This window comes from Pollachius pollachius (assembly GCF_949987615.1).
Source record: "Pollachius pollachius genome assembly, chromosome: 12".
In the NCBI taxonomy this organism is placed as follows: Eukaryota; Metazoa; Chordata; class Actinopteri; order Gadiformes; family Gadidae; genus Pollachius; species Pollachius pollachius.
This window is the reverse complement of record NC_136945.1, coordinates 2,153,130-2,179,732: the sequence shown is the minus strand read 5'-3', so window position 1 is coordinate 2,179,732 and position 26,603 is coordinate 2,153,130. Positions and strand designations below refer to the sequence as shown.

General features: G+C 47.4%; 2 protein-coding genes across 2 annotated transcripts; one reads left to right on the top strand and one right to left on the bottom strand.

Annotated features, from left to right (window-relative positions):
* Positions 1 to 3,559: 3,559 nt before the first annotated feature.
* Positions 3,560 to 3,946, bottom strand: g0s2 (G0/G1 switch 2; the record flags this gene model as incomplete). Its single annotated transcript, XM_079747535.1, has 1 exon — positions 3,560 to 3,946. The coding sequence occupies one exon, from the start codon at positions 3,944 to 3,946 to the stop codon at positions 3,560 to 3,562; it is 387 nt and encodes a 128-aa protein (XP_079603661.1).
* Positions 3,947 to 13,058: 9,112 nt separating this feature from the next.
* lamb3 (laminin subunit beta 3) lies at positions 13,059 to 26,252 on the top strand. Its single transcript, XM_079748513.1, has 23 exons — positions 13,059 to 13,151; positions 13,418 to 13,468; positions 13,857 to 14,011; positions 17,621 to 17,735; positions 17,951 to 18,024; positions 18,113 to 18,304; positions 18,596 to 18,659; positions 18,764 to 18,939; positions 19,356 to 19,476; positions 19,772 to 19,960; positions 20,556 to 20,711; positions 21,175 to 21,368; positions 21,472 to 21,568; positions 21,855 to 22,230; positions 22,376 to 22,536; positions 22,690 to 22,901; positions 23,228 to 23,431; positions 23,548 to 23,692; positions 23,787 to 23,994; positions 24,296 to 24,437; positions 24,603 to 24,779; positions 24,972 to 25,134; positions 25,658 to 26,252. Exons 1-23 carry the CDS (start codon positions 13,124 to 13,126, stop codon positions 25,795 to 25,797), a joined length of 3,540 nt encoding a protein of 1,179 aa, XP_079604639.1. The 5' UTR covers positions 13,059 to 13,123; the 3' UTR covers positions 25,798 to 26,252.
* Positions 26,253 to 26,603: the final 351 nt, after the last annotated feature.

Here is a 26,603-nt window from a genome sequence, read left to right as displayed (position 1 = left end):
GTTCACCGTTCTTGTGATCATTTTGACCCCACAGGGTGAGATCTTGCGTGGAGCCCCAGATCGAGGGAGATTATCAGTGGTCTTGTATGTATTCCATTTCCTAATAATTGCTCCCACAGTTGATTTCTTCACACCAAGCTGCTTACCTATTGCAGATTCAGACTTCCCAGCCTGGTGCAGGTCTACAATTGTGTTTCTGGTGTCCTTTGACAGCTCTTTGGTCTTGGCCATAGTGGAGTTTGGAGTGTGACTGTTTGAGGTTGTAGACAGGTGTCTTTTATACTGATAAGGAGTTCAAACAGGTGCCATTAATACAGGAAATGAGTGGAGGACAGAGGAGCCTCTTAAAGAAGAAGTTACAGGTCTGTGACAGCCAGAAATCTTGCTGGTTTGTAGGTGACCAAATGCTTATTTTCCACCATAATTTGCAAATATATTATTAAAAAATCAGACAATGTGATTTTCTGGATTTTTTTTTTTTCATTTTGTCTCTCATTGCTGAGGTTTACCTATGATGAAAATTACAGGCCTCTCTCGTCTTTTTAAGTGGGAGAACTTGCACAATTGGTGGCTGACTAAATACTTTTTTGCCCCACTGTAATATATAAAATATTTTTTTCCCTCAGTCTAATGGTGTGTTCCTGAATCCTCGAACGCCAGACTACCAAGTCGAAAGTCGAAGATCTCCCATTTTTCTTGCGGCATTTCTCGAAGGCACGCCCCCTTTCTGTCTTCATCTTTCGAAAATCTGAGAGTAGACCGAGAGCAGTGATGACGCTCTCAACAAAATGCGCACGTGAAGAGATTTTTTTTTTTGTATTTGTACCACGTAGGTCATTTTAATGTAGACTTTAAATGCTATTACACCCTTGATTACATTGCTAATTTATTCCGGTCACCAATTTATACATTGCATGGTCTTGCTGTGCGTGCAATACAATGCAAAGTTGTGCTGTTTGTTTTCGGGCTGGTATGCTAAAGAGCCTAATGTAGCAAACAATAAACAACGACTAGCCAAGTTCATGCCACAATCGGAAGGCTGGCATCCGAGGATTCAGTAACACACCATAACCCAGTCTTCTCTTGGCCCAGCATTCCTGATCAAATTTTCTCCCGAGATGGCGTCAAATGACGCGTTTAACGTCATCTCGGGAGAACTTTGCTTGCCTGCTAGAAGGGCCGAGGACTACAAACCACTGGTTCCGCAAATTTGTGAGCCCACCAATAAGGAATACAGCTCGCATACGAGATGTAAACACAATGTCCGCCATGTTTCTTCACCGCTTACCTAGAGAATATATTTGCAATGTGAAACAGCCAAAGTGCATTTTGAAAATCTGTTGTTGGATTTGGACATTCAGGGCTATTAGTAAGAGCCAGAATACAGCCAGGAAGAATTGAAACAAATAGAGAAGGAGGCTGCTGCGGCCGCAGCTGAACAAGCCTTGCCTGTTGACGAGGACGAGGAGCTGGAGCGCGCCGGTTTGCTCTGTTCGCCTATAGACACTAACACAGATTCCCTATGCTGCAGCGAATTTCAGCGATGCCAGTTTCTTCTACAATAAATGGCTGAATCTGGCGAGGACGGGGCCATGTGTGTAACCTCTCACCCTGGCTTTACGCCTCATCTGAACAGTTGGGTATTGGATACATATTTTCGGACCCAGAAAGTGAACTGGAAACGCCAGCCAAAGCCCGCCGGGAGAAACAGACGTCTGAGCATAGAGTAAGTGTTTGTTTTTTTACCAACCCATTGGCTACAACAGTTTTGAGTCCAGGGGAACGTGACAATGTAGTTCCGAAAGTAGCCGATCTTATTGGCAGAGCATAGGCTACGTTACGTTAGCTTGAAGTCTGTGTGATGCTGTATAGGCTACTCAAGGCATAATTTATCTTGCTTTGCTAATGTTGTTCTCTTTCTTTCTTAGACAGTATCGGCTTCCTGTGTTGTCCAGGCCTTCAGAGCTAATTACCCAGTACAAGATGGGCAGTACCATGGCTACCAGGAGACAGTAGATGCTCAAGATGAGCTGTGACTATTTGACTCTAGCAAACGCACCCTACACGTTTTATTTTTGTAAATAGTTCATATTTTTTCATGAAGAAAACTCCAAATTCATGTTGGTTGTTGTGATTTGTTTACTAACCCAAGAGCTGTTATACTAAAGTAGGCCTACTGTATGAGATAAACACTTATTTCAACTGGGGGGAAAAGGTTGAGTACAAATACTTGATATGCTGAGCTATTGTAATTAGCAAATGTTTTTATGCTGTACAGTAATATAGAAATGATGCGTTTGAAAAAACGGGGGCAGAAGTCTAAACTAGTCAACGTATCACAGGGATATGTTAACACAAAGTTTGCTTGCGCTACCACTCACGCTAGGACCATGGGTCCTTCCCCCTCCAAACGGAAACAGGCTGGCGATCCAGCGAGCGCAATGCACTGTGGTAGTTGGAGGATTTCTTACTTTTGAGCCAGAGACACTTTCTGCCTTTTCTCAGGCTAGGATGAACCGATTTCAATTTTTTTTTGCACATGTATAATACATATAATTATTTACTTCATATAACCTTCAGATCTCCACCGATGAAGTATCCCTTTAAAAGTAGTACTTAGCATCGTGTTGCATCTTTGTTATATATAGGGGATTGATTAACCTAGCGATTGTTAGTGCTTTTCACTTGGTTCTATTAACATCCTTACTGTACTGACAGCGATATATTGTTGTTTATCTTTCTTCTGACAAATGTACTTATTTAAGTCACTTTGGATTAAAGCGTCTGCTAAATGCCCTTAATATGAATGCACATTTGTTGTGCTTTTTTGAATAGATTTATATATTTTTTTAGGATATACACATTTTATTTTGGCAAATATTGTATTCTTCTCCACACAGCCCTACAAACATGAATACAAGTTGGTTGTGCAGTAGGCTGAAGTGTGTTATACTGCCGCCCAGTGGTGGAACTGATTAATATTGATCCATGTTCCCTGTCGTCAATATCAGACATCATGTTGATTATTCTTTTCTTTCACAAGTTCTCCTAAGTGGGAAATACGATAAAGTGCAATTTCAATGATTATATATACCTCCATAAACGTGCACATTTACTTATGAAAGATATGATGCATGCATCTGTAATTGGTGGAGGGACACGAAATATATCAGCTATGTTGTAATCTGTTTGAGAGAATAAAACACTGGAAGCTTAATTTAATAAAAATACTCTCAAGTCTAATGAAATTATTTGATACCTCGGGAAAGAAATGGATTCAGATTTGATCAAAACAAATGTTTATTCCAATGGAAAAGTTGTAATATCTAGACTAGAGTATGACTTTTGAGACAAACACTTTATATATAAAATCATTTTGACCCGAGGAGCTGCGTCAAACTGACCAGCAGTCAGTCAGACCTCTGAGACTCAAAGACCCTGACCCAGCAGGGGGGCACACACACACACACACACACACATACACACATACACACAATAATGGTACACACACAATAATAAATAAATATTTTCTTGTTAAAAGTCCATTTAAAACGCTCCTTTAGGACGCATGAAGTCGGTTCGCTGCGGTTCTGAAAGCCGGTGGTCCGTGGGTCTTCGATAGGGCTGCAGGGGTCTTGTCTGTCTCCAAACAGGTTCCTCCCTGGACCTCCTCCAGCTGCTCTCTTCCTCGTCTCTTCACAGGCAAGCCCGCTACTATTGTCCTCCTCCTCGACTCTCCCAACATGAGCATGGCCATCTCGGCGTCGTCAGGGCCCTCCCCGGAGAAGGGATGGCACACAGTGTCCACCAGGCCCACCACCGTGCCCACCACCGTGCCCACCACCGCCACCACTGTGCCAAGCAGATACACCTTCAGCATCCCGCGGGTGGGCTTCTGGCTCAGCATCTCTCTGACGAAGGGGACGAGTTCCTTCACCGTTTCCATTCTTGTGGTTTCACCTGGGGAGCAGATGGTTGGACAAATTAGTAAGCGATTCTTGGTATCACGATCATTACAATGTAATCAAACACATTCAACATGTCCGGGCCAGAAGGATTATTAAGAAGACCTACGTTTTATCTGTTCCAGGTCGGTTGGACAGCGTACTCTGAACAGGACAGTGTTCCTCTGGTGGTGAGACCATGTGAGACCAGGTTCTCCACCGCGTCCTGGCTGCTTTATTGAGTCGCTTAGCTCCGCCCCCGCCGACTCCCAACGTCTTTACAGAGGGGCCGCTTAGCTCCGCCCCCAAATGGGTCCCTAGCTCCGCCCCCGACAAGGCCCGTCACTCAGCTGGCTTCAGGTCAGACACGTCGGGCACGTCGCACCCTTTTCACATGTTGTCAGTAGTGGGGTAAAGGATCCTCCTGCTGAACATGAGGTCGGTTGTATTTATGTCTGTCGTAGTAAGGCAATGCGACTGTATATTGAGCTGACTGGTTGTGTCTAATTACTAAGGAATAAAATGTATACAAATTCTGTCTGGCATGTTTTTTGAAGAAAACGTTTCCAAAAAGCATCGGACATATGACCCACTATGTTCTGCTCCATGTATCGAATGTTGACAACGTGACATGACATGGCTAAGCTAACAACATAAACAAGAGAAGTTCAGAAGGGGCAAACGTGTGGCTACACACAGCACTACAGAAGTCGTCAAGTTTGAAAAAGAAAAAAATATTTGTTGCACAGCTGAACGCTGTATCACATCATGAGCTGGCTGTTCTCAATTCACAACACACATTCCATCAAAACTAGCCTATATCAGGCATTCTGACTTAAACTCATGCACGCGAGCATTCCACTGCATTGAGAAGAGCCATGTAATAAACAAAAATAATTGACAGCTGAACGTTAGGAAGGCCCATGCAAGTGAATGGAGCAGTCTACAGCATTGAGAAGAGCCGTGTAATAAGTAAGGGATAATGTATAGAACGCCGTTCATTATCGGTAAAATAAGCCCCGACAGGGCGAACAGGACACCGACGCGCCGCGAAGGTGTCTTGCTTCGATAATGACCGGCAACGTTCTATACATTATCCCGCTTATTACACAGTTACTTGCCAAAACGAAAAAATAACTTCGCATGGTGTGTCTTTTTACAATTTATTTGTTACCAGCATTCGTAGTGTTGATCAGCAGGGAAATAGTCCGCCAAAGACGTGGACGTCGCTTAGCAACCGAAGTCGCTGGGGTTGAAAAGTTACCGGACTACTTAAGGATTGATACCAAACACGTCATTAGAGGCAAAAAGTCCTTTGTTTTCCTTGACAGCGGTCAATTATACTTAGCACCGCCGGAAGTTGTGAAGAGCCTATGCAAGTGAACGGAGCGTTCCACGGCATTGAGAAGACCCGTGTAATAATCCATAATAATTCAACTCGATTTCTTTTTACATTTATTTTACAAGTGGTGTGTACAAAATGAATCTTGACGAAACGGTAACACTTTAGGGTCAAACAGTTAAACGGTACAGCTATCTACATCCCCTTCTTTAGCTGTGGCTCCTGGACATGGGAAGCATAAAATCATACACTTCTGCACTAACAGAAGTTTTATAATGGAAATGTAAATAAGATCTGGTTCACTTAACTTTAACTGAGTGCCTCACAACTTAATGCATTGTCAACAGAATAAAACTTTATGCAGAATCAAATAACAAAGCATTATTTCTCACATTTTGGATTCAATAAACTTCAGCAGCTAGCTCAGTTCATGTATTTTCTATTTGGCCTAGAGGCTCTGCCGGACCTAGTGAATTTCATAGAATTGGCAACTTGAACTGTGTTTTTGGCCGGCGGTACGACACATTGCTTGGATCCCTCGCCTTGCTGGGATACACTGGTGGGAGACTTTTCTGGATTTCGTTGTCTCTGACACTGTTCTGCTGGTGTTCGTTCAATTCCTTCAGTCCTTTGTATTTTGTGCATGTCGGGGTCAAGTGTGTAACCAGTTGTGTTCAATTCATCAGTGTATGTGGTGCTCTTCGGAGGCTGTGGCTCCATAAATGGCAGGATGTGGCGTCGGTTAGGCCTGTATTCCTTCCCTTCAGAATCCACAACATATGATCGTGGCTCATCACACCTCCGCTTCACCACTCCTACTTTATCATGTCCCCTTTATGTTTGGAGTCTCACCACCTAATCTGGTTCCAGGGGGCGTAGTGGTTTGCTGCTCTTGTCGTAATAGTGTTTTTGTGTCCACCGCATCTTTGTTAATTGTGCTTCGATGCTGGACGGGGTTCTTGCAGCTGGTTTTAGCAATTGTTTGCAGATGGGCAGAATAGTCAGAGTGCGACGGGACAACAGCCTTTGTGCAGGTGAGCCCAAGATGTTGTCTCGGGGTATGTTTCATGTTCCAAGCAGATTCAGGTAGATGTCTGTCCCGTCCCTCTCTGTGGTCTCTAACAGTTTCGTTGCACTCCTTACGGCCCTCTCACTGAGTCCATTGGACTGAGGATACTCTGGACTGCTCGTTACATGCTGGAAATCCCAAGATCGGCTGAAGTCATGGAAGGCCTGGCTGGTATACTGTGTTCCATTATCTGAGTACAGCTTCTGTGGTATGCAGTTGACTGAGAAGTGAGGCTTTAGCTTATTGATGACAGTCAATGATGACAGGCTGCTGAGCCGGTCAATTTCAAACCAGCCAGAATATGAATCAACAAGGACCAGGTAATGGTGACTCTTCCATTCAAACATGTCTGTGGCGACAAGAGACCAGGGCAGGTCTGTGACTGTGTGCAGTTTTAGCGGCTCTTTTTGCTGGTGAGGCCTCAGGCTGTTACAGACGCCGAATACCATAACGACAGCCTGAATGTCCCAATTTTAGAGATGGCCAGAAAACACTCTCCCATGCCCTTCTCTTGGTGGATTCAACTCCTACAAATGGGGTGTCCCATGTGTAGCACCTTCAGGTATTCAGAGTGCAGGGCAGTGGGCACGACCGCTTTGTTTCCTTTCATGATGACCCTGTCTTCGACGGTGAGTTCTTCACGGAAACTGAAAAATGGTCTCACCGCTGTAGGTACGCTGCATAAACGTCTTGGCCAGCTCCGTTGAATGAAACAGGTGAGTTTCTGCAGCATTGTGTCTTCAGCAGTGTATTGAGTTCTTCCAGACGCCGTGGGGATATTAGTTGAACTGTCATCACGTCAAACTCTGGCCGTTCTGCCCTCTGGGGGCTGGCATTGCACCTCGGTACATGGGAAAGGGTGTCAGCTAAGTAGAGGAGCTTCCCTTTTTTGTAGGTGAGAGCCAGGTCGAATTTTTGCAACTGTAACATCATGCGTTGCAGGCGAGCTGGGATGGTGTGAAATGGTTTGTTGTGAATGGTGACCAAGGCCTGGTGGTCAGTCTCAATCACAACCGGCTTGCCATAGATGTAGTCATATAATTTGTAGCAGGCGAAGACCACTGCTAGAATTTCCTTTTCGATTTGCCCATATCTCGTCTGGGTCAGTGTGCGAGACGCGTATGCCACGGGATTCTCCTCTTGGAGGCAAGCAGCCCCTAAACCATATTGTGATGCATCGCAGGTGAGCGTCACTGGTTGCCTCACATCATAGTAATGGAGTACAGGTGGGCTGCTGATGGAGGTCTTGAGCCTGTCAAAAGCATTCTGTTGATGCTCCGTCCAATTCCACACCAATTCCTTGTGGAGCAGCTGACGTAGTGGTGTGGTTAGTTCACTTAGATTTGGAATGAACTTGCCCAAGTAGTTTACCATTCCTAAGAAACGCTGAAGAGCTGGCTTGTCCTCTGGGGGTGGTATTTCACTGATTGCTTTTATTTTTTTAGGGTCTGCTTTTAGCCCCTTATCTGTGAATGTGTGCCCAACATAGCTCACCTCGTTGAGTCCAAACTTGCATTTGCTGGGATTCAGTCTCAGTTTCACATGTCTGGCATGATCCAGTCTCTTTTTCAGGTTTCTTTCATGCTCATCAGGGTCTTCGCCACCGATGATGATGTCGTCCACGATTATAGCACATGGATGTCCTGCAAATAATTGTTCCATGGCTCTTTGAAACACTTCTGAGGCTGTACAAATTCCAAACAGCATCTTTAAGAACTTGAATCGGCCATACGGAGTTGTGAATGTTGTGCGGAGGGATGAGGCATCATCCGGTCTGACTTGCCAGAAGGAGCTTTTAGCATCAAGGACGGAAAAGATAGTGGCACCTTACATCTGAGTGGCAACCTCCTCCACCGTGCGCATGGGATGGTGAGGGTGCATGAGGGCCTTGTTAAGGTTTCTGGGGTCTATGCAGATGCGCACGTCACCCGTCTCTTTCTTGTGTGTGGCCACTTAATTCAAAAAACATTCTGTGGGCTCATCCACAGGTTCAATTACTACCAGGGTTTGCATTCTTTGGAGCTCTTGTTCCACTTTTTTTTGCATTGCAGCTGGAATACGACGTAGAGGGCTGACAACCGGTGTTATCTCTGGATCTACCTTCATCAAGTATGTTACAGGTAAGTCACCGACTTCACCTTTGAATTGGTCTGCATATGCCTTAAACTTTTTTGCGACAGGGTGTGATCCTCATTGCTGAAGGTGACTAGCTTCATATGTAGGCTGTCCTGTAGGCCAAGAACAATTTCTTTCACGACTTCAAACTGTAGGTTATACAGCTGTTCATTTAGCTTGCATGGTAATGTCACTGTGCCAATCGGTTTGATCATAGAACCGCCAAATGCTACAAGATTGACCTGCTTAATTGGCATTTGCAGTTCTTCAGTGTGCCTGACAAGTTTGTATGTGTTAAGGGACATAACATTACATTTCGCCCCTGTATCCACTTTCAGGTTTAGTTGTTTTTCATTAACAGTCACAAAACACTGTCCTTCCTTGTCAATTTTCTTCCCATCATCATGCTAGGACAAGCCTTCAATGGTGAATGTGTCTTCACTTTCACTGCTGGAGTTTGTTTCGGCATATAGACGGTTTATCTGTCTGTTTGGTCTGCTTGACTTGCTAGACCTGCATTGGCTTTAAAAGTGGTTCTGCTAACCACAGTTGTGGCACTGTTGGCCAAAAGCCGGACAATGGTCACGTTTCGCTGGATGGGTTCCCCCACAATTCCGGCAACTGGAGATTGATGGATTTTCCTTCATAGTGAGCTTCATTTTGCTGTAGATGTTTCTATGTTTTGTACTGCATCCACACTGGCGGTTGTAACAGTTTTAGGCATGGAGAGGGCTTTGCTATTTTTTTCAGTGAGCTCGCTAATGCTTTAGACAGTGTTAGGTCAGTCTCTTTTAGCAGCGTACGTCTAACAATGTCGCTACTTAATCCACAGACCAGTCTGTCTCTTATCAGTTAGTTTTCCAATACACCAAAATTACAGTTTTTAGCCTGATTTCTCAGTGTACTCAAGTATGCCTCGATGGTTTCACCAGGTTTTTGGTGTCTGGTGTTGAAGTTGTGCCTCTCCATTATCACGTTTGATTCAGGGTTGCATATTTCTTTAAACTTCCTTTTCAGATGTTCGGGGTCCTCTCTAGATTCTGCTGGAACGACGACGTTATCATCTTCTGCTAGTACTGCGGGCACATAGGTGACTGATCGCTCCCTCTCTATAGCCTCCGGTCCTGCAAGGTTGAGGAGTATATAAGCTCTCGTTTGGGCAGGTTTATCACCGTGTGCGGCGGCAATGAAAATATCATATTCTCGTTCAAACTTGCGCCAGTGGACTGCCACATTCTCATCGAAAACGAGAGGGTCCGGACTTCTGAATCCATCTGCCATTTCCATGGTTTCGCTTACCGCGGTCGAGACTTCAAAGTTTACGTTCCTAGAGATGAAGTTGTCCGAGTGATGTCTTCAGAAAGCATCCCACTTCTGACACCATGTCGTTTTGATCAATAAAGTATCCGAATGGAAAAGTTAAAATCTTCTTTATTGATGTCCACGGTCTAACAGAGAACCCATGCATATCGAGTTCCGGGTTATTGCCACCAAATCACGTGAAGTTAATCCCGCGAGACCCACTCTGTCGTGTTCTTGAAGAAAGTAGTTCAATCCGGGTCACTTTTAACTCACTTTATTTGTTAAAGTATTTTGGTATGGTAACTATGAAGCAAAAGGAGGGAATTGTATTTAACTCGCGTGGAGAGAAATACCGCAGAGCTATCTTACAGCCCCGGGGGGCTTTCCCCGGGGCTCTCAACGGGTCTGCCATATGTCTTTGACCTCATCTGACTCCCGCTCCCTGATTCTATCAAGTAGGTGTGGCCTATGTGAAGTAGGCGTGGCCTATGTAACGTTTTGGCTCCGGCTTCCTCACCTGTCTAAAGGTGCTGCCATCTGTGGCTGGAGTAGTTATTGTAGCTTATTTGTTGGTCCTGCTCCCATTGTGGCTATGTGGAGCTAATGAAGCTTGTGTATTTGATCCTGCTTCCTTGTGGCTATGTGGGGGCAACTTATGTGCTTAAAATACGTAACAACTCATAGTACGGTAACACTTTAGGGTCAAACAGTTAAACAGTACAGCTAGCTACACAGTCCTTTCTAGTGGGAGAAGAGCCCATCGCTCCTGAAAGAACCAAAAATAGTGTCCGGGGACCTTTTTCATCCACTTTATATAGAGGGATGGAGGAATCACACTCCTGACTGCACGTCTTGTGGCAATACTTGATTTTCTCTCTGTTGTAATCCCAATGTTAAACACAAATCCTTCAGAAGAAGGTTTGGCATTACACAAACCGTCCCTTTAGCAAAAAACATTGTTTCATTTGATCTCTGTCTTAAAACTATCCACTAAATTGGTGATGGACAGATGGTGATATGAGTCTGCTATCATAATAACACGGTGCACTGAGGTTCCCTGAAGTCAGGTGATAAACAAAACAGGACCTGTTGCTTCTGCATCCAGAGCCACTAATCAGGGGAAAGGTCGTGGAAACCCTGCTCACCCATGCTCCACTGTCTGAGGTGAACTGTGGAGCACATGGCGACACACACATGCACACACACACACACACACACACACACGCACAGACACACACCAGCGTTCCCCTCGTCATGTCAGGAGATGAGGACGCACTCGTACTTTAGAATAAGAAATAATACCAAACCAGTAGACCCAGAACAGTAGAGAAAGCTAGACATCAGCACTGGGAACACTGGGTGTGTCAATGGGGGGAATAAGACAGCATTACTCTTCACTGTAAACCAGTATGTTCTCCATCCCATTTAACCCTGCTCAGCCGATCACCCACAAACATGTTTCAGTATCAGATATGTGTCTGAAGTCACCATTCAACATGAAGGTAGATGTTACTGGTTTAGTTCAATCCTGAATATAGAAAACCACATGTTCTCTACCGAACATGATGCAATATTATCCTCAGAAAGGTTGTGTCATTATACACAGAGGCACTAGTATAGTGTTGCACAGTTCCACTAGGATGGATATTTAGGAAATTTCCATACATACATACATACATTTCCAACGTAAAATGTTCCCACTTTGTCACTCACTAACTATATCCTCACACACACACACACACACACACGCACACACACACACACAAACACATACACACACACACACACACACACACCAGGTGACCTGGTCACCTGATTGTCCTGAACTTTGAGGAGCTACAAATTCCTTCCCATTGGTTCCACACGTCTGTCTGTACTCTCAAAACACGTTGTCTATACAACTTCTATTCAATATAGTGTGAACTTGTATTCTACTTTGCTGTAACTTTCTATAGCTCATTTGCAAATGTGTGTGTAAAAGCTGAAAGGCTTACAAGCCTTTTCTTGTAATCACACATCAATGAGAGCATTGGCTGGTAAGACTTTGTGGGACTTCCGGATGTCTTGAAGCAGTGAGTGTCCATGTGACGTTGTGGGGTTGTGCTTTCGCTGTCCTGACCCAGCGTACCTTCTCAATGGAATCAGTGTTTAAGCCGGCGTGTCGGAGTTCATATCACTGCTCTCTGTCATCACGGAGAGCAGATGATGGCGCTCTGTGATGCTAATGTGGGGTCATGTCTTGTTTAGCCTCAGGATCACTTTTCTTGGGCGATGGTAGAGCGAGTACCATTAAGGCTCAGTCCTGATCGCAGCGACCAGGGTTCTATTCCTGCCCGTGGTCCTTTGCTGCATGTCCTCCCCTCTATTTCCCATTTTTTTTCTGTCTAGCTATCTCTATCATAAAGAATACAAATTCTAAAATAAATCACACATTTCTGTCTGTGGCGGTACGTCAAACCATTCAGACATTATAGGACAACAGTGTTTTGGGTCTGATTACAGCTATTATAACTTCGACTGGTACAGTCATATGTGGTTTTACCTACCTGCTCATTCATAAGGTTTTGACCAGCCATCATAACAACAGCATGAAGAGGTTTAGGAATTAGCAGCGAATGGCAAGCAGAGAAAGGAAAATTCCAGGCTTTGCTCGTGTTGCTATCTGGAAAAGCAAACACCAACTGGCCATGATAGGACCTGCCTGTGTGTGTGTCTGTATGTGTGTGTGCGTACGTCATCTTCCGTTGAGTCAGAAACACACCCTGTACCTGAGAGGTAGTCAGTTGTCGGAAAAGAATGAAGAGAAGAGAAACAATGTGATTATAAGCAGCCGGAGGCTATGGATAAAGTACGCACACAGTGATAGAGAGTGATCAATCTAATTGTCTGTCTGTCTGTCTGTCTGTCTGTCTGTCTGTCTGTCTGTCTGTCTGTCTGTCTGTCCGTCCGTCCCTCTGTGTCTGTCTATCTACCTATATGTCCATCTGTCTCTTTAACTGAGTGTCTCTGTCTGTCTCTCTGTAGTTCATGGTTAAATTAGGTTAAGTTGAATGAATGCAAACGTTCAAATTACTTGGATAAGGCGATTATCTTACACCCCTGAGGGGTGTACACACACACACACGCACGCACGCACGCACGCACACACACACACACATGCACGCACGCGCACACACGCGCGTGACGGTAAGTGAAGTGAGCAGGAGTGTAATCACGGTGCGTGTCCACACAGGTGTGGGTGAGGAGTGTTGATTCAGCGGAGCAGGGTGTGGTGGCGGAGCAGGAGGGTGTGGCTGACGGTGTTTATAAGGCGCTGTCCCAGGCCCTCACACACATTCTGATACACACCTGATGGAACTAACCGACCGCTCCACCACAGGTGAGCCACAGAGGACATAGGGAGGAACAAACATTGACTCAATCTGGAGGCTTTGCCTTCTACTTGGACAGGTTTGGAGTATAGTTTTGATAGTTCGGTATCAAATGTGATGATACCGAACTATCAAATGGGTTATTTTAGACGGATCAGTTTGAGAAGCCGTTGTAAAGTAGAGTGGACACGCGTCTGTTGGAGGAAACCGTTATAGAGTAGCGTGGTGATGCCTGCTGACTAATATTTTCAATTATTTTGTATGACTACTGAAGAACTCTGTATTGGATTGAAGAAGATGAAGAGGCTGCTGCTTGTGATAGCAGGTAAGGCTTTATGATCTCGTACAGCATAGACTTCTAACAAACTGTTGGTGATTCAGACAAACCCAGCAGCAGTGTTGAACCAGGGAGCTGGCCTCTCTGGTCCGGGTTACCGTACCAACAGGCTTGAATACGGAAATAACATTAGAACCCAGAACCAGGGAACCTCTCTGGTCCTGGTTACCGTAGCGACAGGCTCGAATACAGAACCATCAATACAGCCCAGAACCAGGGGCCTCTCTGGCCTGGGTTACCGTATCAACAGGACCATCAATGCAACCCAGACCAGGGGCCTCTCGGTTCCGGGTTACCCTAGCAACAGAATCATCAATTACAACCCAGACCCAGGGGCCTATCTGGTCCTGTCGGCTCACTAATGTCTCCATGGCAGCGCTGGCGGTGGGTTCCTCCGCCCAGACGGACTGCTTCCGGGGCGCCTGCTACCCCCCCACCGGGGACCTGCTCCTGGGGCGGGCCGACCGGCTCCATGCCTCCTCCACCTGCGGCCTGGCGGGCTCCGAAGTCTTCTGCACCCCCTACCAACAGGTAGGACCCCCGCAACCCGGGTTTCCGTAGAAACAGGGTCGGATACAGACCCACGCCATGTGACCCCTGTGTTGATGAGGAACCCCCTAGGAGGAGACCCCTCTAGGAGGGGGTCCATTATAAGAATCTAGAGCGGCTCAGGGCTCATTCTATCATACTATAAAACATTATACAGGTCAACTCAGGAGATGCTTGGTGAAACTTGAGGGCAAATGATAAAACAGCCTAAACATATTTTTTAGAGGATTAAATCTTGACATAGTTAGAATTAAATATATTAATTTAAATGTGTTAATGTATAACAATGTGTACAGGTTATAGGTGTCTATACAGAAAAAACTGTGATTTTATTTTCCAGACTTATTAACAGGACTAATAAATTACTAATAAAAACTAGAATAGAATATAAACCTATAAAACTACTTGTATAACATTTAATGCCGATGAACTTTTCATCATGTTTCATCAGGTAACGAGCACACACACACACACACACACACACACACACACACACACACACACACAGACACACACACACACACACACACACACACACACACACACACACACACACACACACACACACACACACACACACACACACACACACAACTGTAGGCTCTCTATAGTCCATCAGATAGCTGTGTCCACTCAGACTCAGACAGTTTCAGGGCCACATCCCATCCGTGGTGTTTTGGTGAAACTGTCTGGTTGCAGTGCCAGAGACCACAGATGAAACCCGTGTTGCAACTGAGTCAGGATATTGCTAGGTCACCGTCTGAACAACTGCTGTGACAGCAAAGTAGCGGCTTGTTGCTTTCACATGTCAGAATTACCACAGTATTTAGGTGTGGAAGTTTTAGGATTTATAACAGCATTTGAACTCAAATATCAATTTAAAGATATGTAGGAATCTACTTATGCTGGCAGTGGCAATGGTAGGCCCAGCTGTAGGGATGACCCGGACTTCACAAACACAAGTCAAATGTTGTCATAACAGTATTGCAGTGAGTGAGGTATATTCCAGTGATCACCAGCAGCAGGCATGCATTCAGCTCTGTGTTGCATAGCAGCACCTCACCCCTCGCTGCATGCGTGCCTCCCCTCAGGCTACGGATAACGTAGGTAAGAGACACTTCTTTATAGGGGAGGGGTGTAGCGCCATCTCATTTCCTGCCACACCCTGTCCTTTCCAGACAGGGAAGGGCGATAGACACCTACTATATGTCAGTAGGGCTATCACATGCTGACTAACACACTCACTCACTCATACATTCCCTTACACACTAAAATACACACACATGCACAGGCGCATGCACACACACACACACACACACACACACACACACACACACACACACACACACACACACACACACACACACACACACACACACACAGTGTAGTTGAAACATGAAGGATGTAGGATGTAGGAAGTAGTGCAGTAGCCAGTAATGAATGATAATAGAGACCGTCCACTGGAAACCAGTAAGGGCTTGAGGTTTGTGTTTCTCAGAAGACATACACCTGATGACTTTCTGCCCACCGTTACCAGACTCCCAGAGGTAGAGCTAACCCATGGTGATGAGTACGTGTTGGCCTGACTCTCTTTGGCCCCTGCGTTATGATTGTGAAGACGAGCAGGCCCCTGGCCCTCAGAGGGTCCACTCTGCCCTGAGACCCCCACGGTGCCCTTTGAATCAGTTTACCCCACAAGGGGGAGGGGAGAGAAGGAAAGATCACTCCCTTCGAGTGGGACTGGGGCATCTTCAGCTGAACGGACAGGGAGAGAACACCAAATATCCACAGAGGTTTTGGGTCTTTCAAACAGCTGGGTCAAAATATAGGTTTATTTGAAGGAGAAATCAATGAATAATTCAAATATTGACCCAATAGCCTGGTCCAGAGCCATGGGCAGCATGTGTCCCTGGCAGCTATTTCCACCCCCTGGCCTTGGGGGGGGGCGGTTCATACAGCATTCACTCATCAATAGTACCACCACCTGAACTTAAACTACTCGACTTATTACTCACCACAAGTATGACGTCAATGTGCTGCTATGGTGTAGAGAATCACTGTGGGCAGTACCTGGTGCAGGCGGTACGTATACAGAGGTGTACTGGTACAGCCTGCACCAGTACACAGGCAAGACATACCCGAAATGATGTACTTCACTGTATATCAGCACAGCTAACAAATACTAACACACTCACTAACTCATACTGCCCCTTGCACACACACACACACACACATACACACACACACAAACATGCACGCACACACGCGCACATATACACACACGCGCACGCACACAACCTGTGTACTGGTCCACCAGAACACAGGGGCCATACTGGTCCTGGCTGTACCAGTACACAGGGGCGGACTGGTGTAGCCTGTACCAGTACACAGAGGCTGAGGAAGCATCAATTAAGGTTCGGGGGTCTGCTGGTTTCCTCCCAGAATAACATGACCATTTAAAAAAAAATCTGGGTATTTCTCAGCAGAAGGCCCTTAAGACCAGAGAATGACAAGTACAATAAAAGCCCAATTGATCATGTTTCTTTCATAGAACCCCACATTATACTCTGACACCCCAAAGCAGATACTGCTTTAGGTCATTAGGATAGAAGTTTTGATCCTGCGTCATTTTCCTCCTTCCACTATTCTAAAGCGAGTTCTGCAGTGGTGATCCTGGTGTGGACACGTGGGTCCCCACAGGCCCGCCGGTCCGCTGCTCACAGGGTTCTCAAACCGCCAGTCTCTATAAATAGAGTTTTGGACTGTGGACCGACGTGATACGTGGTCCTTCCTCTGGTGGTGGAGGGGGGTATAGCAAGGGTGGAGAGAACAGAGAGGGTCGAGGCACAGCGATACGTAGTGGTGGAGGGGGCACAGCAGTACAGAATAGAGCAGAGAGAGTAGAGGGCGCCAAGGGAGAGGGGTTGGTCCTCCCTCCTGGTGGTGGAGGGGGATATAGCAGGGGAGGGGAGGGCAGGAGGGGTGGACCCTTGGCCCACCGGGAACGCAGCCATTCCCTTTGGCCCAGAGAAGCTGCCAGGGAGCCTTTGGATGGCTGCTCTGAATGACCTGACCTGCCGGCAGCACGCACACACACAGTGGCATTGAAGTGGACTGACATGCGCCGTCCATGGACTCAGAGCAAACACATGGGCTTTTGCCGTTTATGGGATTCTTCTGTTGATCAAATTGAGTAACTGGGTCAATATTACAAATATATTATTTAACAAGGGACAATATTGCATTTATCAAATCCTTTACAAATTAAAATCATACAATTAGGCAGAAAAGTCCATCCATCATAACCTACAAGTCCATTTAAATTGAAGTCTGAAAAGCATAGAATCTCCACGGACCTCTAAAGTATATCTACCACAAATCAACCATGATTCATTATAAATACATATGATGTCCATTATCTTTCCTCCACCTTTTACGGGTAGTGGTGTGTATCTGTGAGATGCACTGCTTGTCACTTATTGAATCCATGTTTTACCCCAGTTCTGGGTGAAGGTCCCTGGGGAGCAGCTCAGGCCACCTGGTTCTACTCACTGTTCCTTCTCTTATCCCCCCCCCCCCCCCCCTCCCCAGTGGAGGATGAAGTGCTGTCCATGTGACTCCAGGAACCCAGCGTCCTCTCTGGCTCACACCGTGCATGACGTCCTATCGACCGCAGGACCAGACAGGTGGTGGCAGTCCAAGAAAGGTACTTATCCGACCGTTTCGCTGTCTTCATGTCTTTGTTTGTCAGTCATCTAACCAGGAAATTAACCAGGAAATTAACAAGGAATTAACCAGGTGTGCATTAACCAGGAAATATTGCTAATGCAATCGATTTGTATGCATTGACCAAGCTAGACTTGACTAGCGCTGTGTTTCCTCCTCTGTTTTGCTGATGTCTTCCTCCTCTGGATCTTCTAGACGTGAATCCGGTCTCTATCGAGTTGAACCTTCCCAACCCCATCCAGCTGGACCACCTGATCCTCAACTTCAAGGTAGGGTGCAGGTCCTCCTGACGCTAATCCCCTCCACTGCTGTGCGCCCGGGACCATCCACATTCTGTTCCCCCTGCTCCTCCCACAGGGCCCCCGTCCCGATGCCATGGTCATCGAGAGGACCCTGGACCAGGGTCGCAGCTGGCAGCCCACCCTCTACATCGCCTCAGACTGCAAGGCCTCCTTCCCCGGGGTCTCCACGTCCACGCCCCACAGCCTGGTGCAGACCTACTGCTACACCCTGCCCCCTGCCGGGCCCAGCCACTACCGCGACCAGAAGGTAAGCAGGCTGCTCCACCAGCTTTCAGTCAGCAAATACCAGCCTAGCTATTAATGGGATTGTTCTTTCTGAGATGTTAAAAACACCAACCACACCACATCTCAAGTTAATATCATATTAATAATATAATATAAAAATTATGGATATCAAAAGCCTGATGTTAGATGTGGCACTGGGGTTGGGTTGCATAGCAGACCATAGGAACTCCTCCTCCTTCCTGTTCGGTTCATATTGTGCCATACGGAGAGTGAAGAGGAGGTCTTGTTTTTGATTGGTTGTTCCCTCCTCCAGATCCAGTTCAGTCCGTTGCAGCAATACTCCTTTGTCTCCGCTCCTGAAGCCCAGAAGATAGAAAGTCAGTGTCACTGTTTTCACACATCATATCTCACCCCTGTTGTTGTAATGCCACGAGTCCATGAATGACTCGTCCCCGCTCACCGTTCCCACGACGACCCACAGGTCTGTCGGGGCTGACGGGGCTGAGGGTACGGCTGACGGACCTGGGCGAGGTGCCCCGCCTGCCGGGCCGCACGCTGAGCCGCTTCTATGCCCTCAGGGAGATGCAGGTGATGGGCAGCTGCTTGTGCCACGGGCACGCCAACCGCTGCCTGCCCGACAACTCCTCCAGCATACAGGTAACGCCTGGAGTGTGAGTGTGTGTGTGAGTGTGACTGTGTGTGTATGTGTGTGTGTTTGAGTGTGAGTGTTGGTGTGAGTATGTGTGTGTGTGTGTGTGTGTGTGTGTGTGTGTGTGTGAGTGTGATTGTGAGTGAGTTTGTGAGTGAGTGTGCGTGTGGGTGTCTGTGTGTGTGTGTGTAACGGAGGGAGAGTGTGTGAGTGTCTCTGTGAGTGTGTGAGTGAGTGTGTGAGTGTGCGTGTGAGTGTGTGAGTGTGTGTATAAGTGTGTGTGTTTGTCTCAAGGTTCTGCACAGGTTCAAAAACATGAGATGGTTAAAGTGTGACCAGGGTTAGGGTTGTATCCCTAGAGTGTTCTATGTTAGCTATCCAACGTGTCCAGGGATCTCCAACGTACCGCCCTGTGTCCTGACAGGTGGGCGACCGCTGTGAGTGCCAGCACAACACCGCCGGGGTGAACTGTGAGCGCTGTGCTGACCTGTTCCAGGACCGGCCCTGGAGGCCTGCCGAGGAGAGACACACGCACGCCTGCCAGCGTAAGAACCCCTCGATCACACGACTCACTAGAGCCATGCTGATGTTGTCCTCCTCAGACTCTAACACGTCATACTGGTATGGTTATTATGCAAGCTGTTATAGCTACAGGCTATAACTGGCATGATGGTTTATAATGGGGGTCATCTGGATTATAACTCACGTATGTGAATGTACAAATACCCCCATTCTCGAGTAAGAACTGTACCTACTCCTTAGCAGTGATACCTGATTTCACAGCAGCTCACATGATTTTGGAGGATTTGCGCCCTGCTGAAAGCCTCTTCCTGTGTCTAGGTTGCGAGTGCAATAACCACGCCCAGAGCTGCCGCTTCGACCAGGCAGTGTACGAGGCCAGCGGGAGGAGGAGTGGAGGGGTGTGTGAGAGCTGCCAGCACCACACCACAGGGCCGCAATGTGGCCAGTGTGCCCCAGGCTACCAACCCAACCCCCGCAGCAGGATGGACCAACCAGACGCCTGCACACGTGAGAGGACTATACTACCCTACAACTATACTACTATACTTCCCTACAACTATACTACTATACTACTATAGTATTATACCGACCAGATGCCTGCCAACAGGAGTGGTGCACTAACATACTGCAAATAACTATACTACTATACAACTCTACTACAATACCAACCTCCTGCCCACATGAATGGACCATACTACTTTACAACAATACTACACTATACCTATACTACAATACTACTATACAACCCTACAACTAGACTACTATACTGCTATACAACTATACTACCCTACAACTATACTACTATACTACACTACATCTATAATACTATACTACCCTACAACTATCCTTCTATACTACCCTACAACTATATTACCTTACAACTATACTACCCTACAACTATACTACTATACTACCCTACAACTATACTACTATACTACTAAACCAACCAGATGCCTGCACACGTGAGTGGTCCATTACCATACTGCAAATAACTACACAAATTCTACTTATACTACAACTACTCGAAAATGCAGCATTCTTTTTGGTCTCTAAGCATCAGCATGTAGTGGTGCAGAATACTGAATGTCCTGTCTCCTGCCAGGCTGTGTCTGCAGCTTGGAGGGCGCCGTGGACGGAGGGCAGTGTGACGAGGTCGCGGGGTCGTGCCGCTGTAAGGCCAACGTCAAGGGATCCCGCTGCGACCGCTGCAAGAGCGGCTACTACGGCCTGAAGGTTTCCAACCCTCTGGGCTGCACTGGTGGGTCATTGTGGAACGAAGCACTCTATTGTGGAGCAGAGTAGGTCTGGAAAGTAAAGAGTTCTAGGGCCAAAAGATCTTATGGAAAGATGTGAACTGGAAGTGCAATGGAAATTACATCGTAACATCACATAGATCAGACCACTTTTTATGAATCTGTTGATTTTCTTCTCTGAAAAGAACTTTTTTCAGGCCTTTATCGGCCTTTATGCATGTGGGCATTTGCAAAGGGACCGACATCAAGGCATTTCTTTAGTAATAATATGTCTGTGTCTTGTCTTTTAATTTTTGGCACAACGGACCCTACAGACCTGGTCACGTTTAATTTGCTATTTTTATATATTTGACTTCTCTTTCCGAGCCATTTTTGAAATGCTTAGGGTTTCTCCATGCCTGTTTGAGGGCTGAAAGTTTTGAGAGCTGTTGTTCTCAACCCTTGGCTTCTCTTGATTCTCCACCCCAGAGTGCTCCTGCTCTCCGGACGGCTCCAGCTCCCACCAGTGTGACCCGGTGACGGGGCAGTGCCCCTGCCACGCCCACTTCCAGGGCCTCACCTGTGACCGCTGCTCCACGGGCCACTGGAAGCCAGTGTGGGAGAGTGGCTGTGAGAGCTGTGGCTGTGACCCGACCAACTCTCTCAGCGACACCTGCGACCAGGTAGGAGCTGGCCACCTTCAGACAGTACTGTCTATGGAACCAAACAGAGTTTGTATTGTGCCTTTTATGTGTTCATCCTGAGTGATGGTCTCTTTATGTCTAGTCGACAGGCCAGTGTAAGTGCAGAGCAGGCTTTGGAGGGCGTACCTGCACCGAGTGTCCAGACAACAAATACGGGGATCCTCTGATAGGCTGTAAACGTAAGTCCTCTACTACAGTTACCAGCTATTACTGCTGTAACAGGCTGGATTGTTATTCAATTCAATTTTATTTGTATAGCCTTAATCATCAAAAGGTACCGTCTCAACGGGCTTAACAAGCCATATATTTATGACACCACATAATCATATTATTATTGGAACGCTTTTAAAATGACTGCATCCAGCTGGTTTCCTACCGAGCCACTGACCTACCGGTAGCTCTGTAGCTAGGTGAACAAACCAATCAGCAGACGCTCACCTGGTCCTCTCCCTCCTGGTTGTGCAGCCTGTAGCTGTGCCGCTGCAGGGACCCTTCTGGGGGGCTGCGACAGGAAGACGGGAGAGTGTGTGTGTCGCCTGGGGGTCAGCGGGCCACGCTGCGACATGTGCAGCCGAGGTCACTGCGACTCCTTCCCCATCTGTGAGACCTGCCCCCTGTGCTACTTCGACCTGGAGGCCCAGATCGGGAACTTCAGTCTGAGCCTGAAGGAGCTTTCCCGCCGGGGGCCCTCCCCCCCTGCCGGCCCGGACCAGCCCTCCGCCCTGGAGCCCCGCATCAGGGCCCTGGAGGCCCAGCTGAAGACGATCCGCTCCTCGGTCCCTCTCTCTCTGAGCTCGTCCCCTCAGATGAACAAGGCCTTCGCTGAGCTCAACAGACTCAGGTACGCACCACACAGGGAGGATGGGTTCCACAGCCCCACGATATGGTCAACTAATGTGGTATTGGTTAATCTTAAGTACTCTATTGAGCTCATACAAGAGTCATACGTGGGTCTTTATATGATGCCTTTCTTTCTGTGGCTCCAGGAACGAGATGGACCAGCTGGACGGAGCGATCTCCCCCCTGAGGCAGGTGCCGGGTCAGGACTCCAAGCTGGACGCTCTTCAAGCTATACTGGACGGGCTGGTTTTCAAGTACAACGCCAAGAACTCTGCACTGAAGAATACCACTAATGCCGACTACACAGGTATGAGTCAGTAGTGATGAAGCTCTTTCAGTTCGGTTAATATCCTTGTTCAATATTGTCATGAACATTGATCAAAGAAGGAGGGCTACGATGAAAAAGTGAATTCTCCTCTTGAAGCTGATGCCACTTGTTCTGTTGCTGGTTTGTTTTCAGGGGCCCTCTCCACCATCCAGAAGGCCCACGATGAGTCTACGGACGCAGCCAAAAGTGTGGACGCCAGCGTTAAGATAGTGGACCGGTCAGAACACACCAGAAAGGAAACCGAGGACCTCCGCAACAAAGTCCAGCCGGGAAACACCCAGGATCTGGAGAAACTGGACAGACTTCTGGCCACCAGACCAGACCTGACACCGACGGCTCAGAAGGTGGGCCTGTCTGTTTCTTTTATTCCATACCATGTGATTTGATAACACACCTGATTGATTCTATCCATTCCGAATTCCCAGTGCATGTCGAAGTATACATGGTTAACATGGGGTGGGATATACCGAGTGGTTACAGTAGCTAAAAGGTACTAGGTTCAATCCCCAATAAACACAACCTACATGTTGCGTTCCCCTTACCTGCGCCCTACGTTGCTTTGGATAAAGGCACCTTCTAACTAATTAAAATAGTTATGTATAAAGTTAACATTGTATCTCAAAATGTGTTTTTAGTTTATTTTGCTTGTCGTATTTGTCGTGTTTTCCAGGTGTGTGGCAGCACGCGTTCAGCTCCCTGCACTCCTCAGAGCTGCGAGGCCAGTGGCGATCTCTGCCCTGTGGCGCCCCCCTGTGGTCGCGGCGATAAGTGCGTCGGTGCGCTGCCTCTGGGGAAACGTGCTGTGTCTGATGCCGCCGAAGTGAAAGACAGAGTGGGGAGTTTCAACAGCAAGATCGAACAGGCTGAAGAGCAGGTCAGGACAAATTATAAAAAACACTTTGTTTGACTGCATTATTGTTCTTTGTGGTGCCTGTTCAAAAAAAGAATCTGCAGTTTTCAATAATATATACTTTTTTCTGTCTTGCTCAGCTTGAAGAAGCAAAGAAAACAGCCAACCAAGTGACAAAGTCTTCAGAGAATCTGTCTAAGCAGATAAAACAGGCCAGAGATGAGCTGGAGACCGATTTGAAAGACACACGCAACTTCGTGAAAGACCTCAGAGACTTCCTATCAGGTAGGAGCTTGGATCTTCTTCTACTGGTCATTCCTTAAAGGGCTTGTTTCCTTACTTAACAAACAACTTGAAATCTCCCTGTACCCCCGAGCAGCCCCCAACTCCAACCTGAGCCACGTGCAGGAGGTGAGCGATTGGGTCCTGAGGGCCAAGCTGCCCCTGAGCCTGGCGGTCCTGAAGAGGAAGCTGGAGGACCTGAAGACCCTGGCCGCCGCTCTGCCTGACAGCTCCCGCGTCCTGGAGCAGGCCGGACCCCCGCTGGAGACCGCCCGCAGGCTGCTGCAGCAGGCCAAGGACGCGCGGTAAGGCCTCCACGAGTAGAGGACCTGCGGCCTTCCATCTGAGAAGGCTTCTCCTTAGGAACCGGGGTTGGGAGGAAGGGATGGGGGGAAGGAATCATGTTGGGGTCTAAAGTCATGGAATAACATGGCTTGAACAATTTCAGGGAACCCCAGCCGAGAAAAGGGCTTTTGCCTCTGGCCTTTGAAAAGACTAAAACATGTTTGTGTGGTGTGGTTTGTGTGTGTGTGTGTGTGTGTGCATGTGTGTGTGTGTGTGTGTGTGTGTGTGTGTGTGTGTGTGTGTGCGTGTGTGTGTGTTCAGGGATGCTACGCTGGGAGTGGGGGCTGACGTGGACGGGCTGCTTCAGGGCTTTGACTCCGTGGAGGACTCCATCTCCAGCATGAGGGATAAACTACAAGACAGCATGGACACCATCGATGACCTGAACGCAGACCTCACTAAGGTATGCCCTGGGAACGGTAGGATCACGTCAACTGATCAGAATGCAAAGAGAGATATCTCTTCTTATCTGAGCCTATAAATGGCAAGCACAAACCAAATAAACACTTTCTTATTGTCTGTGCCCTGATCCATGCCCCGTCTCGTCTACGTCCTGCCTGTGCTCCAGGCCAGAGACCAGCTGACCCCAGCAGAAAAGGCCCTGATGGAGCTGGCCCCCCTGCCCGGGGCCCTGCGGCCCACGCTGGACCAGCTCAGAGACCTCCTGCGCTCTGGGAACAGACTGGCTGTCAACGCAACAGAGGAGGCGGATAGAGCCAGGGCAAAGGCCGACCATGCAGCAAAGGTGAGGAGCGGTGGGAGAGCGCTGACTAAGAAGCTGTCAATGTGATTGGTAGAATGGGGTCCGAGTCTGCAAAGGATGCGCACCACTATTTAGTTAAATCTCCTCATAGTCTTGGAGTATTCTTGGAGTATCTGAGTTTCTGATCCTCACTGGGGAGACTTTGAGCTGAAGTGCTGCTGTGTGGGTGTGTAGGACCTGGTGTCTCTGGAGAAGCAGCTGGACCTCCTGAAGACGGCCGAGGCCAATAGCGGGCCCAGTGACGGCTCGCAGCCCGGGGGCGACAGGCTGCGCAAGCTGCAGCAAGACGCAGGCTCTCTGGGGAGGGAGACCGGAGGCCTCCTCAGCTCCCTAGCAGGTAAGCCATGAACCACAACATAACCATTCTGTCCGTCTGGTCACCGGTGTCACGCTGTTGTCGGTACGGGGGGCGGTGTTGGAAAACATACCGTTTTCATTGTTCAGTAATAGCGTGACAGAGTGAGTTAGCGATCAGGTCAGGTCAGTGTGACCTTTACACAGCGAGCCATGTGGTTGGCCTCTCATTATCATTAGATATGGCTAGGGACGTAAGTAGTAAGGGCCACTGTGCATCCTTTATTTGCAATATTGGCCTCAAAAAGTCTTAAATAGGTAGATTAGGGAAATCAGGTGGGGGGGGGGGAGGCATACCTATGAACCCCAGTAGCAAGATAAGTTTTTATTTCACAAATCCTGCAGAAGGCCTGCATAAGGATGGATCTGTCCGGCCCTGTGCTGGAATCAGAGGATCCTGATGACTATGCTTGCAGCAGACACAGAGTGTGTGTAGTCACGTGGTCCAGTACCGCTAACAACCCCTTCTACCACCACCCCCGCCCCCCTGGGTTCTCCTACAACAGGGCGAGCAGACTCGCTGCGCCGGCTGCAGGAAGACGTTCTGCAGAAGTCTGAGCGGCTCCACGGGCTTAACATCACGGTGCAGGGCCTCCTGACGAAGCTCCGCACAAGGGCCAATGTCCTGTCTGAGTGCCAGGGCTGAGCGGCCCTCTCCTCATGTGGCGCCACGCTTGACATTGCTGTGTTGACTCGGTCCTCCAGCTGAGTGACCAGAGCAGAGCTCAGGAGCAGAATGAGCAGGACCATCAGGATTAGTTGGAACAAGATGTGTGTGTTACATGTTTACACATATTCTGCTGTACTATAAATTACAGCAGAATACGAGTGAGGTTTAACAATTAATATTGGATTAAGAAAATCAATATGCACTACTGAGTTTGAATTTGATTACAGTAGGAGGTCTTCAGTTAACACAGCATCTGTCACATCAGACTATAACGTAATGATCTCATCACTTTTAGAAACATCCTTTCAGATATCCACATTCCGTCAACTCTTTATCAGATTATTTATATTTTATATGTTTCATTATGTATTTTGTACTCGCAAAATGTTGTGTAGCTTACCCATTACAATAAAAGCTATGTTTTACATCTGGTTTGTGTGTTTGTGTGGGTTTATTGTAAGGACTCAAAGGGCAGCAGTTGAAAGAGTTCATTCTCGTCCTGAACATGAGGCCATTGAACACTGCTCAATTGACCTGCTTCTGATTGGCTAAAGGAAACGCCAAAAGCTGTCACCTACAATGCTTCAAACGCATTTCTTTGAAATGAACACACTCCTAATAACCTCTTAATGGGGTCCTATTATGCTTTTCAGTTTTTTCCTTCTTCTATTGCGCTTTACATATGTTTTGGGGTGTATAAGTGGTTGGCAAATTTACAATACCACAAAATTCCCACAAGGGGGAGTAAATGACTGCTAGTCTAGGTCCTGGGGAAGATTTGT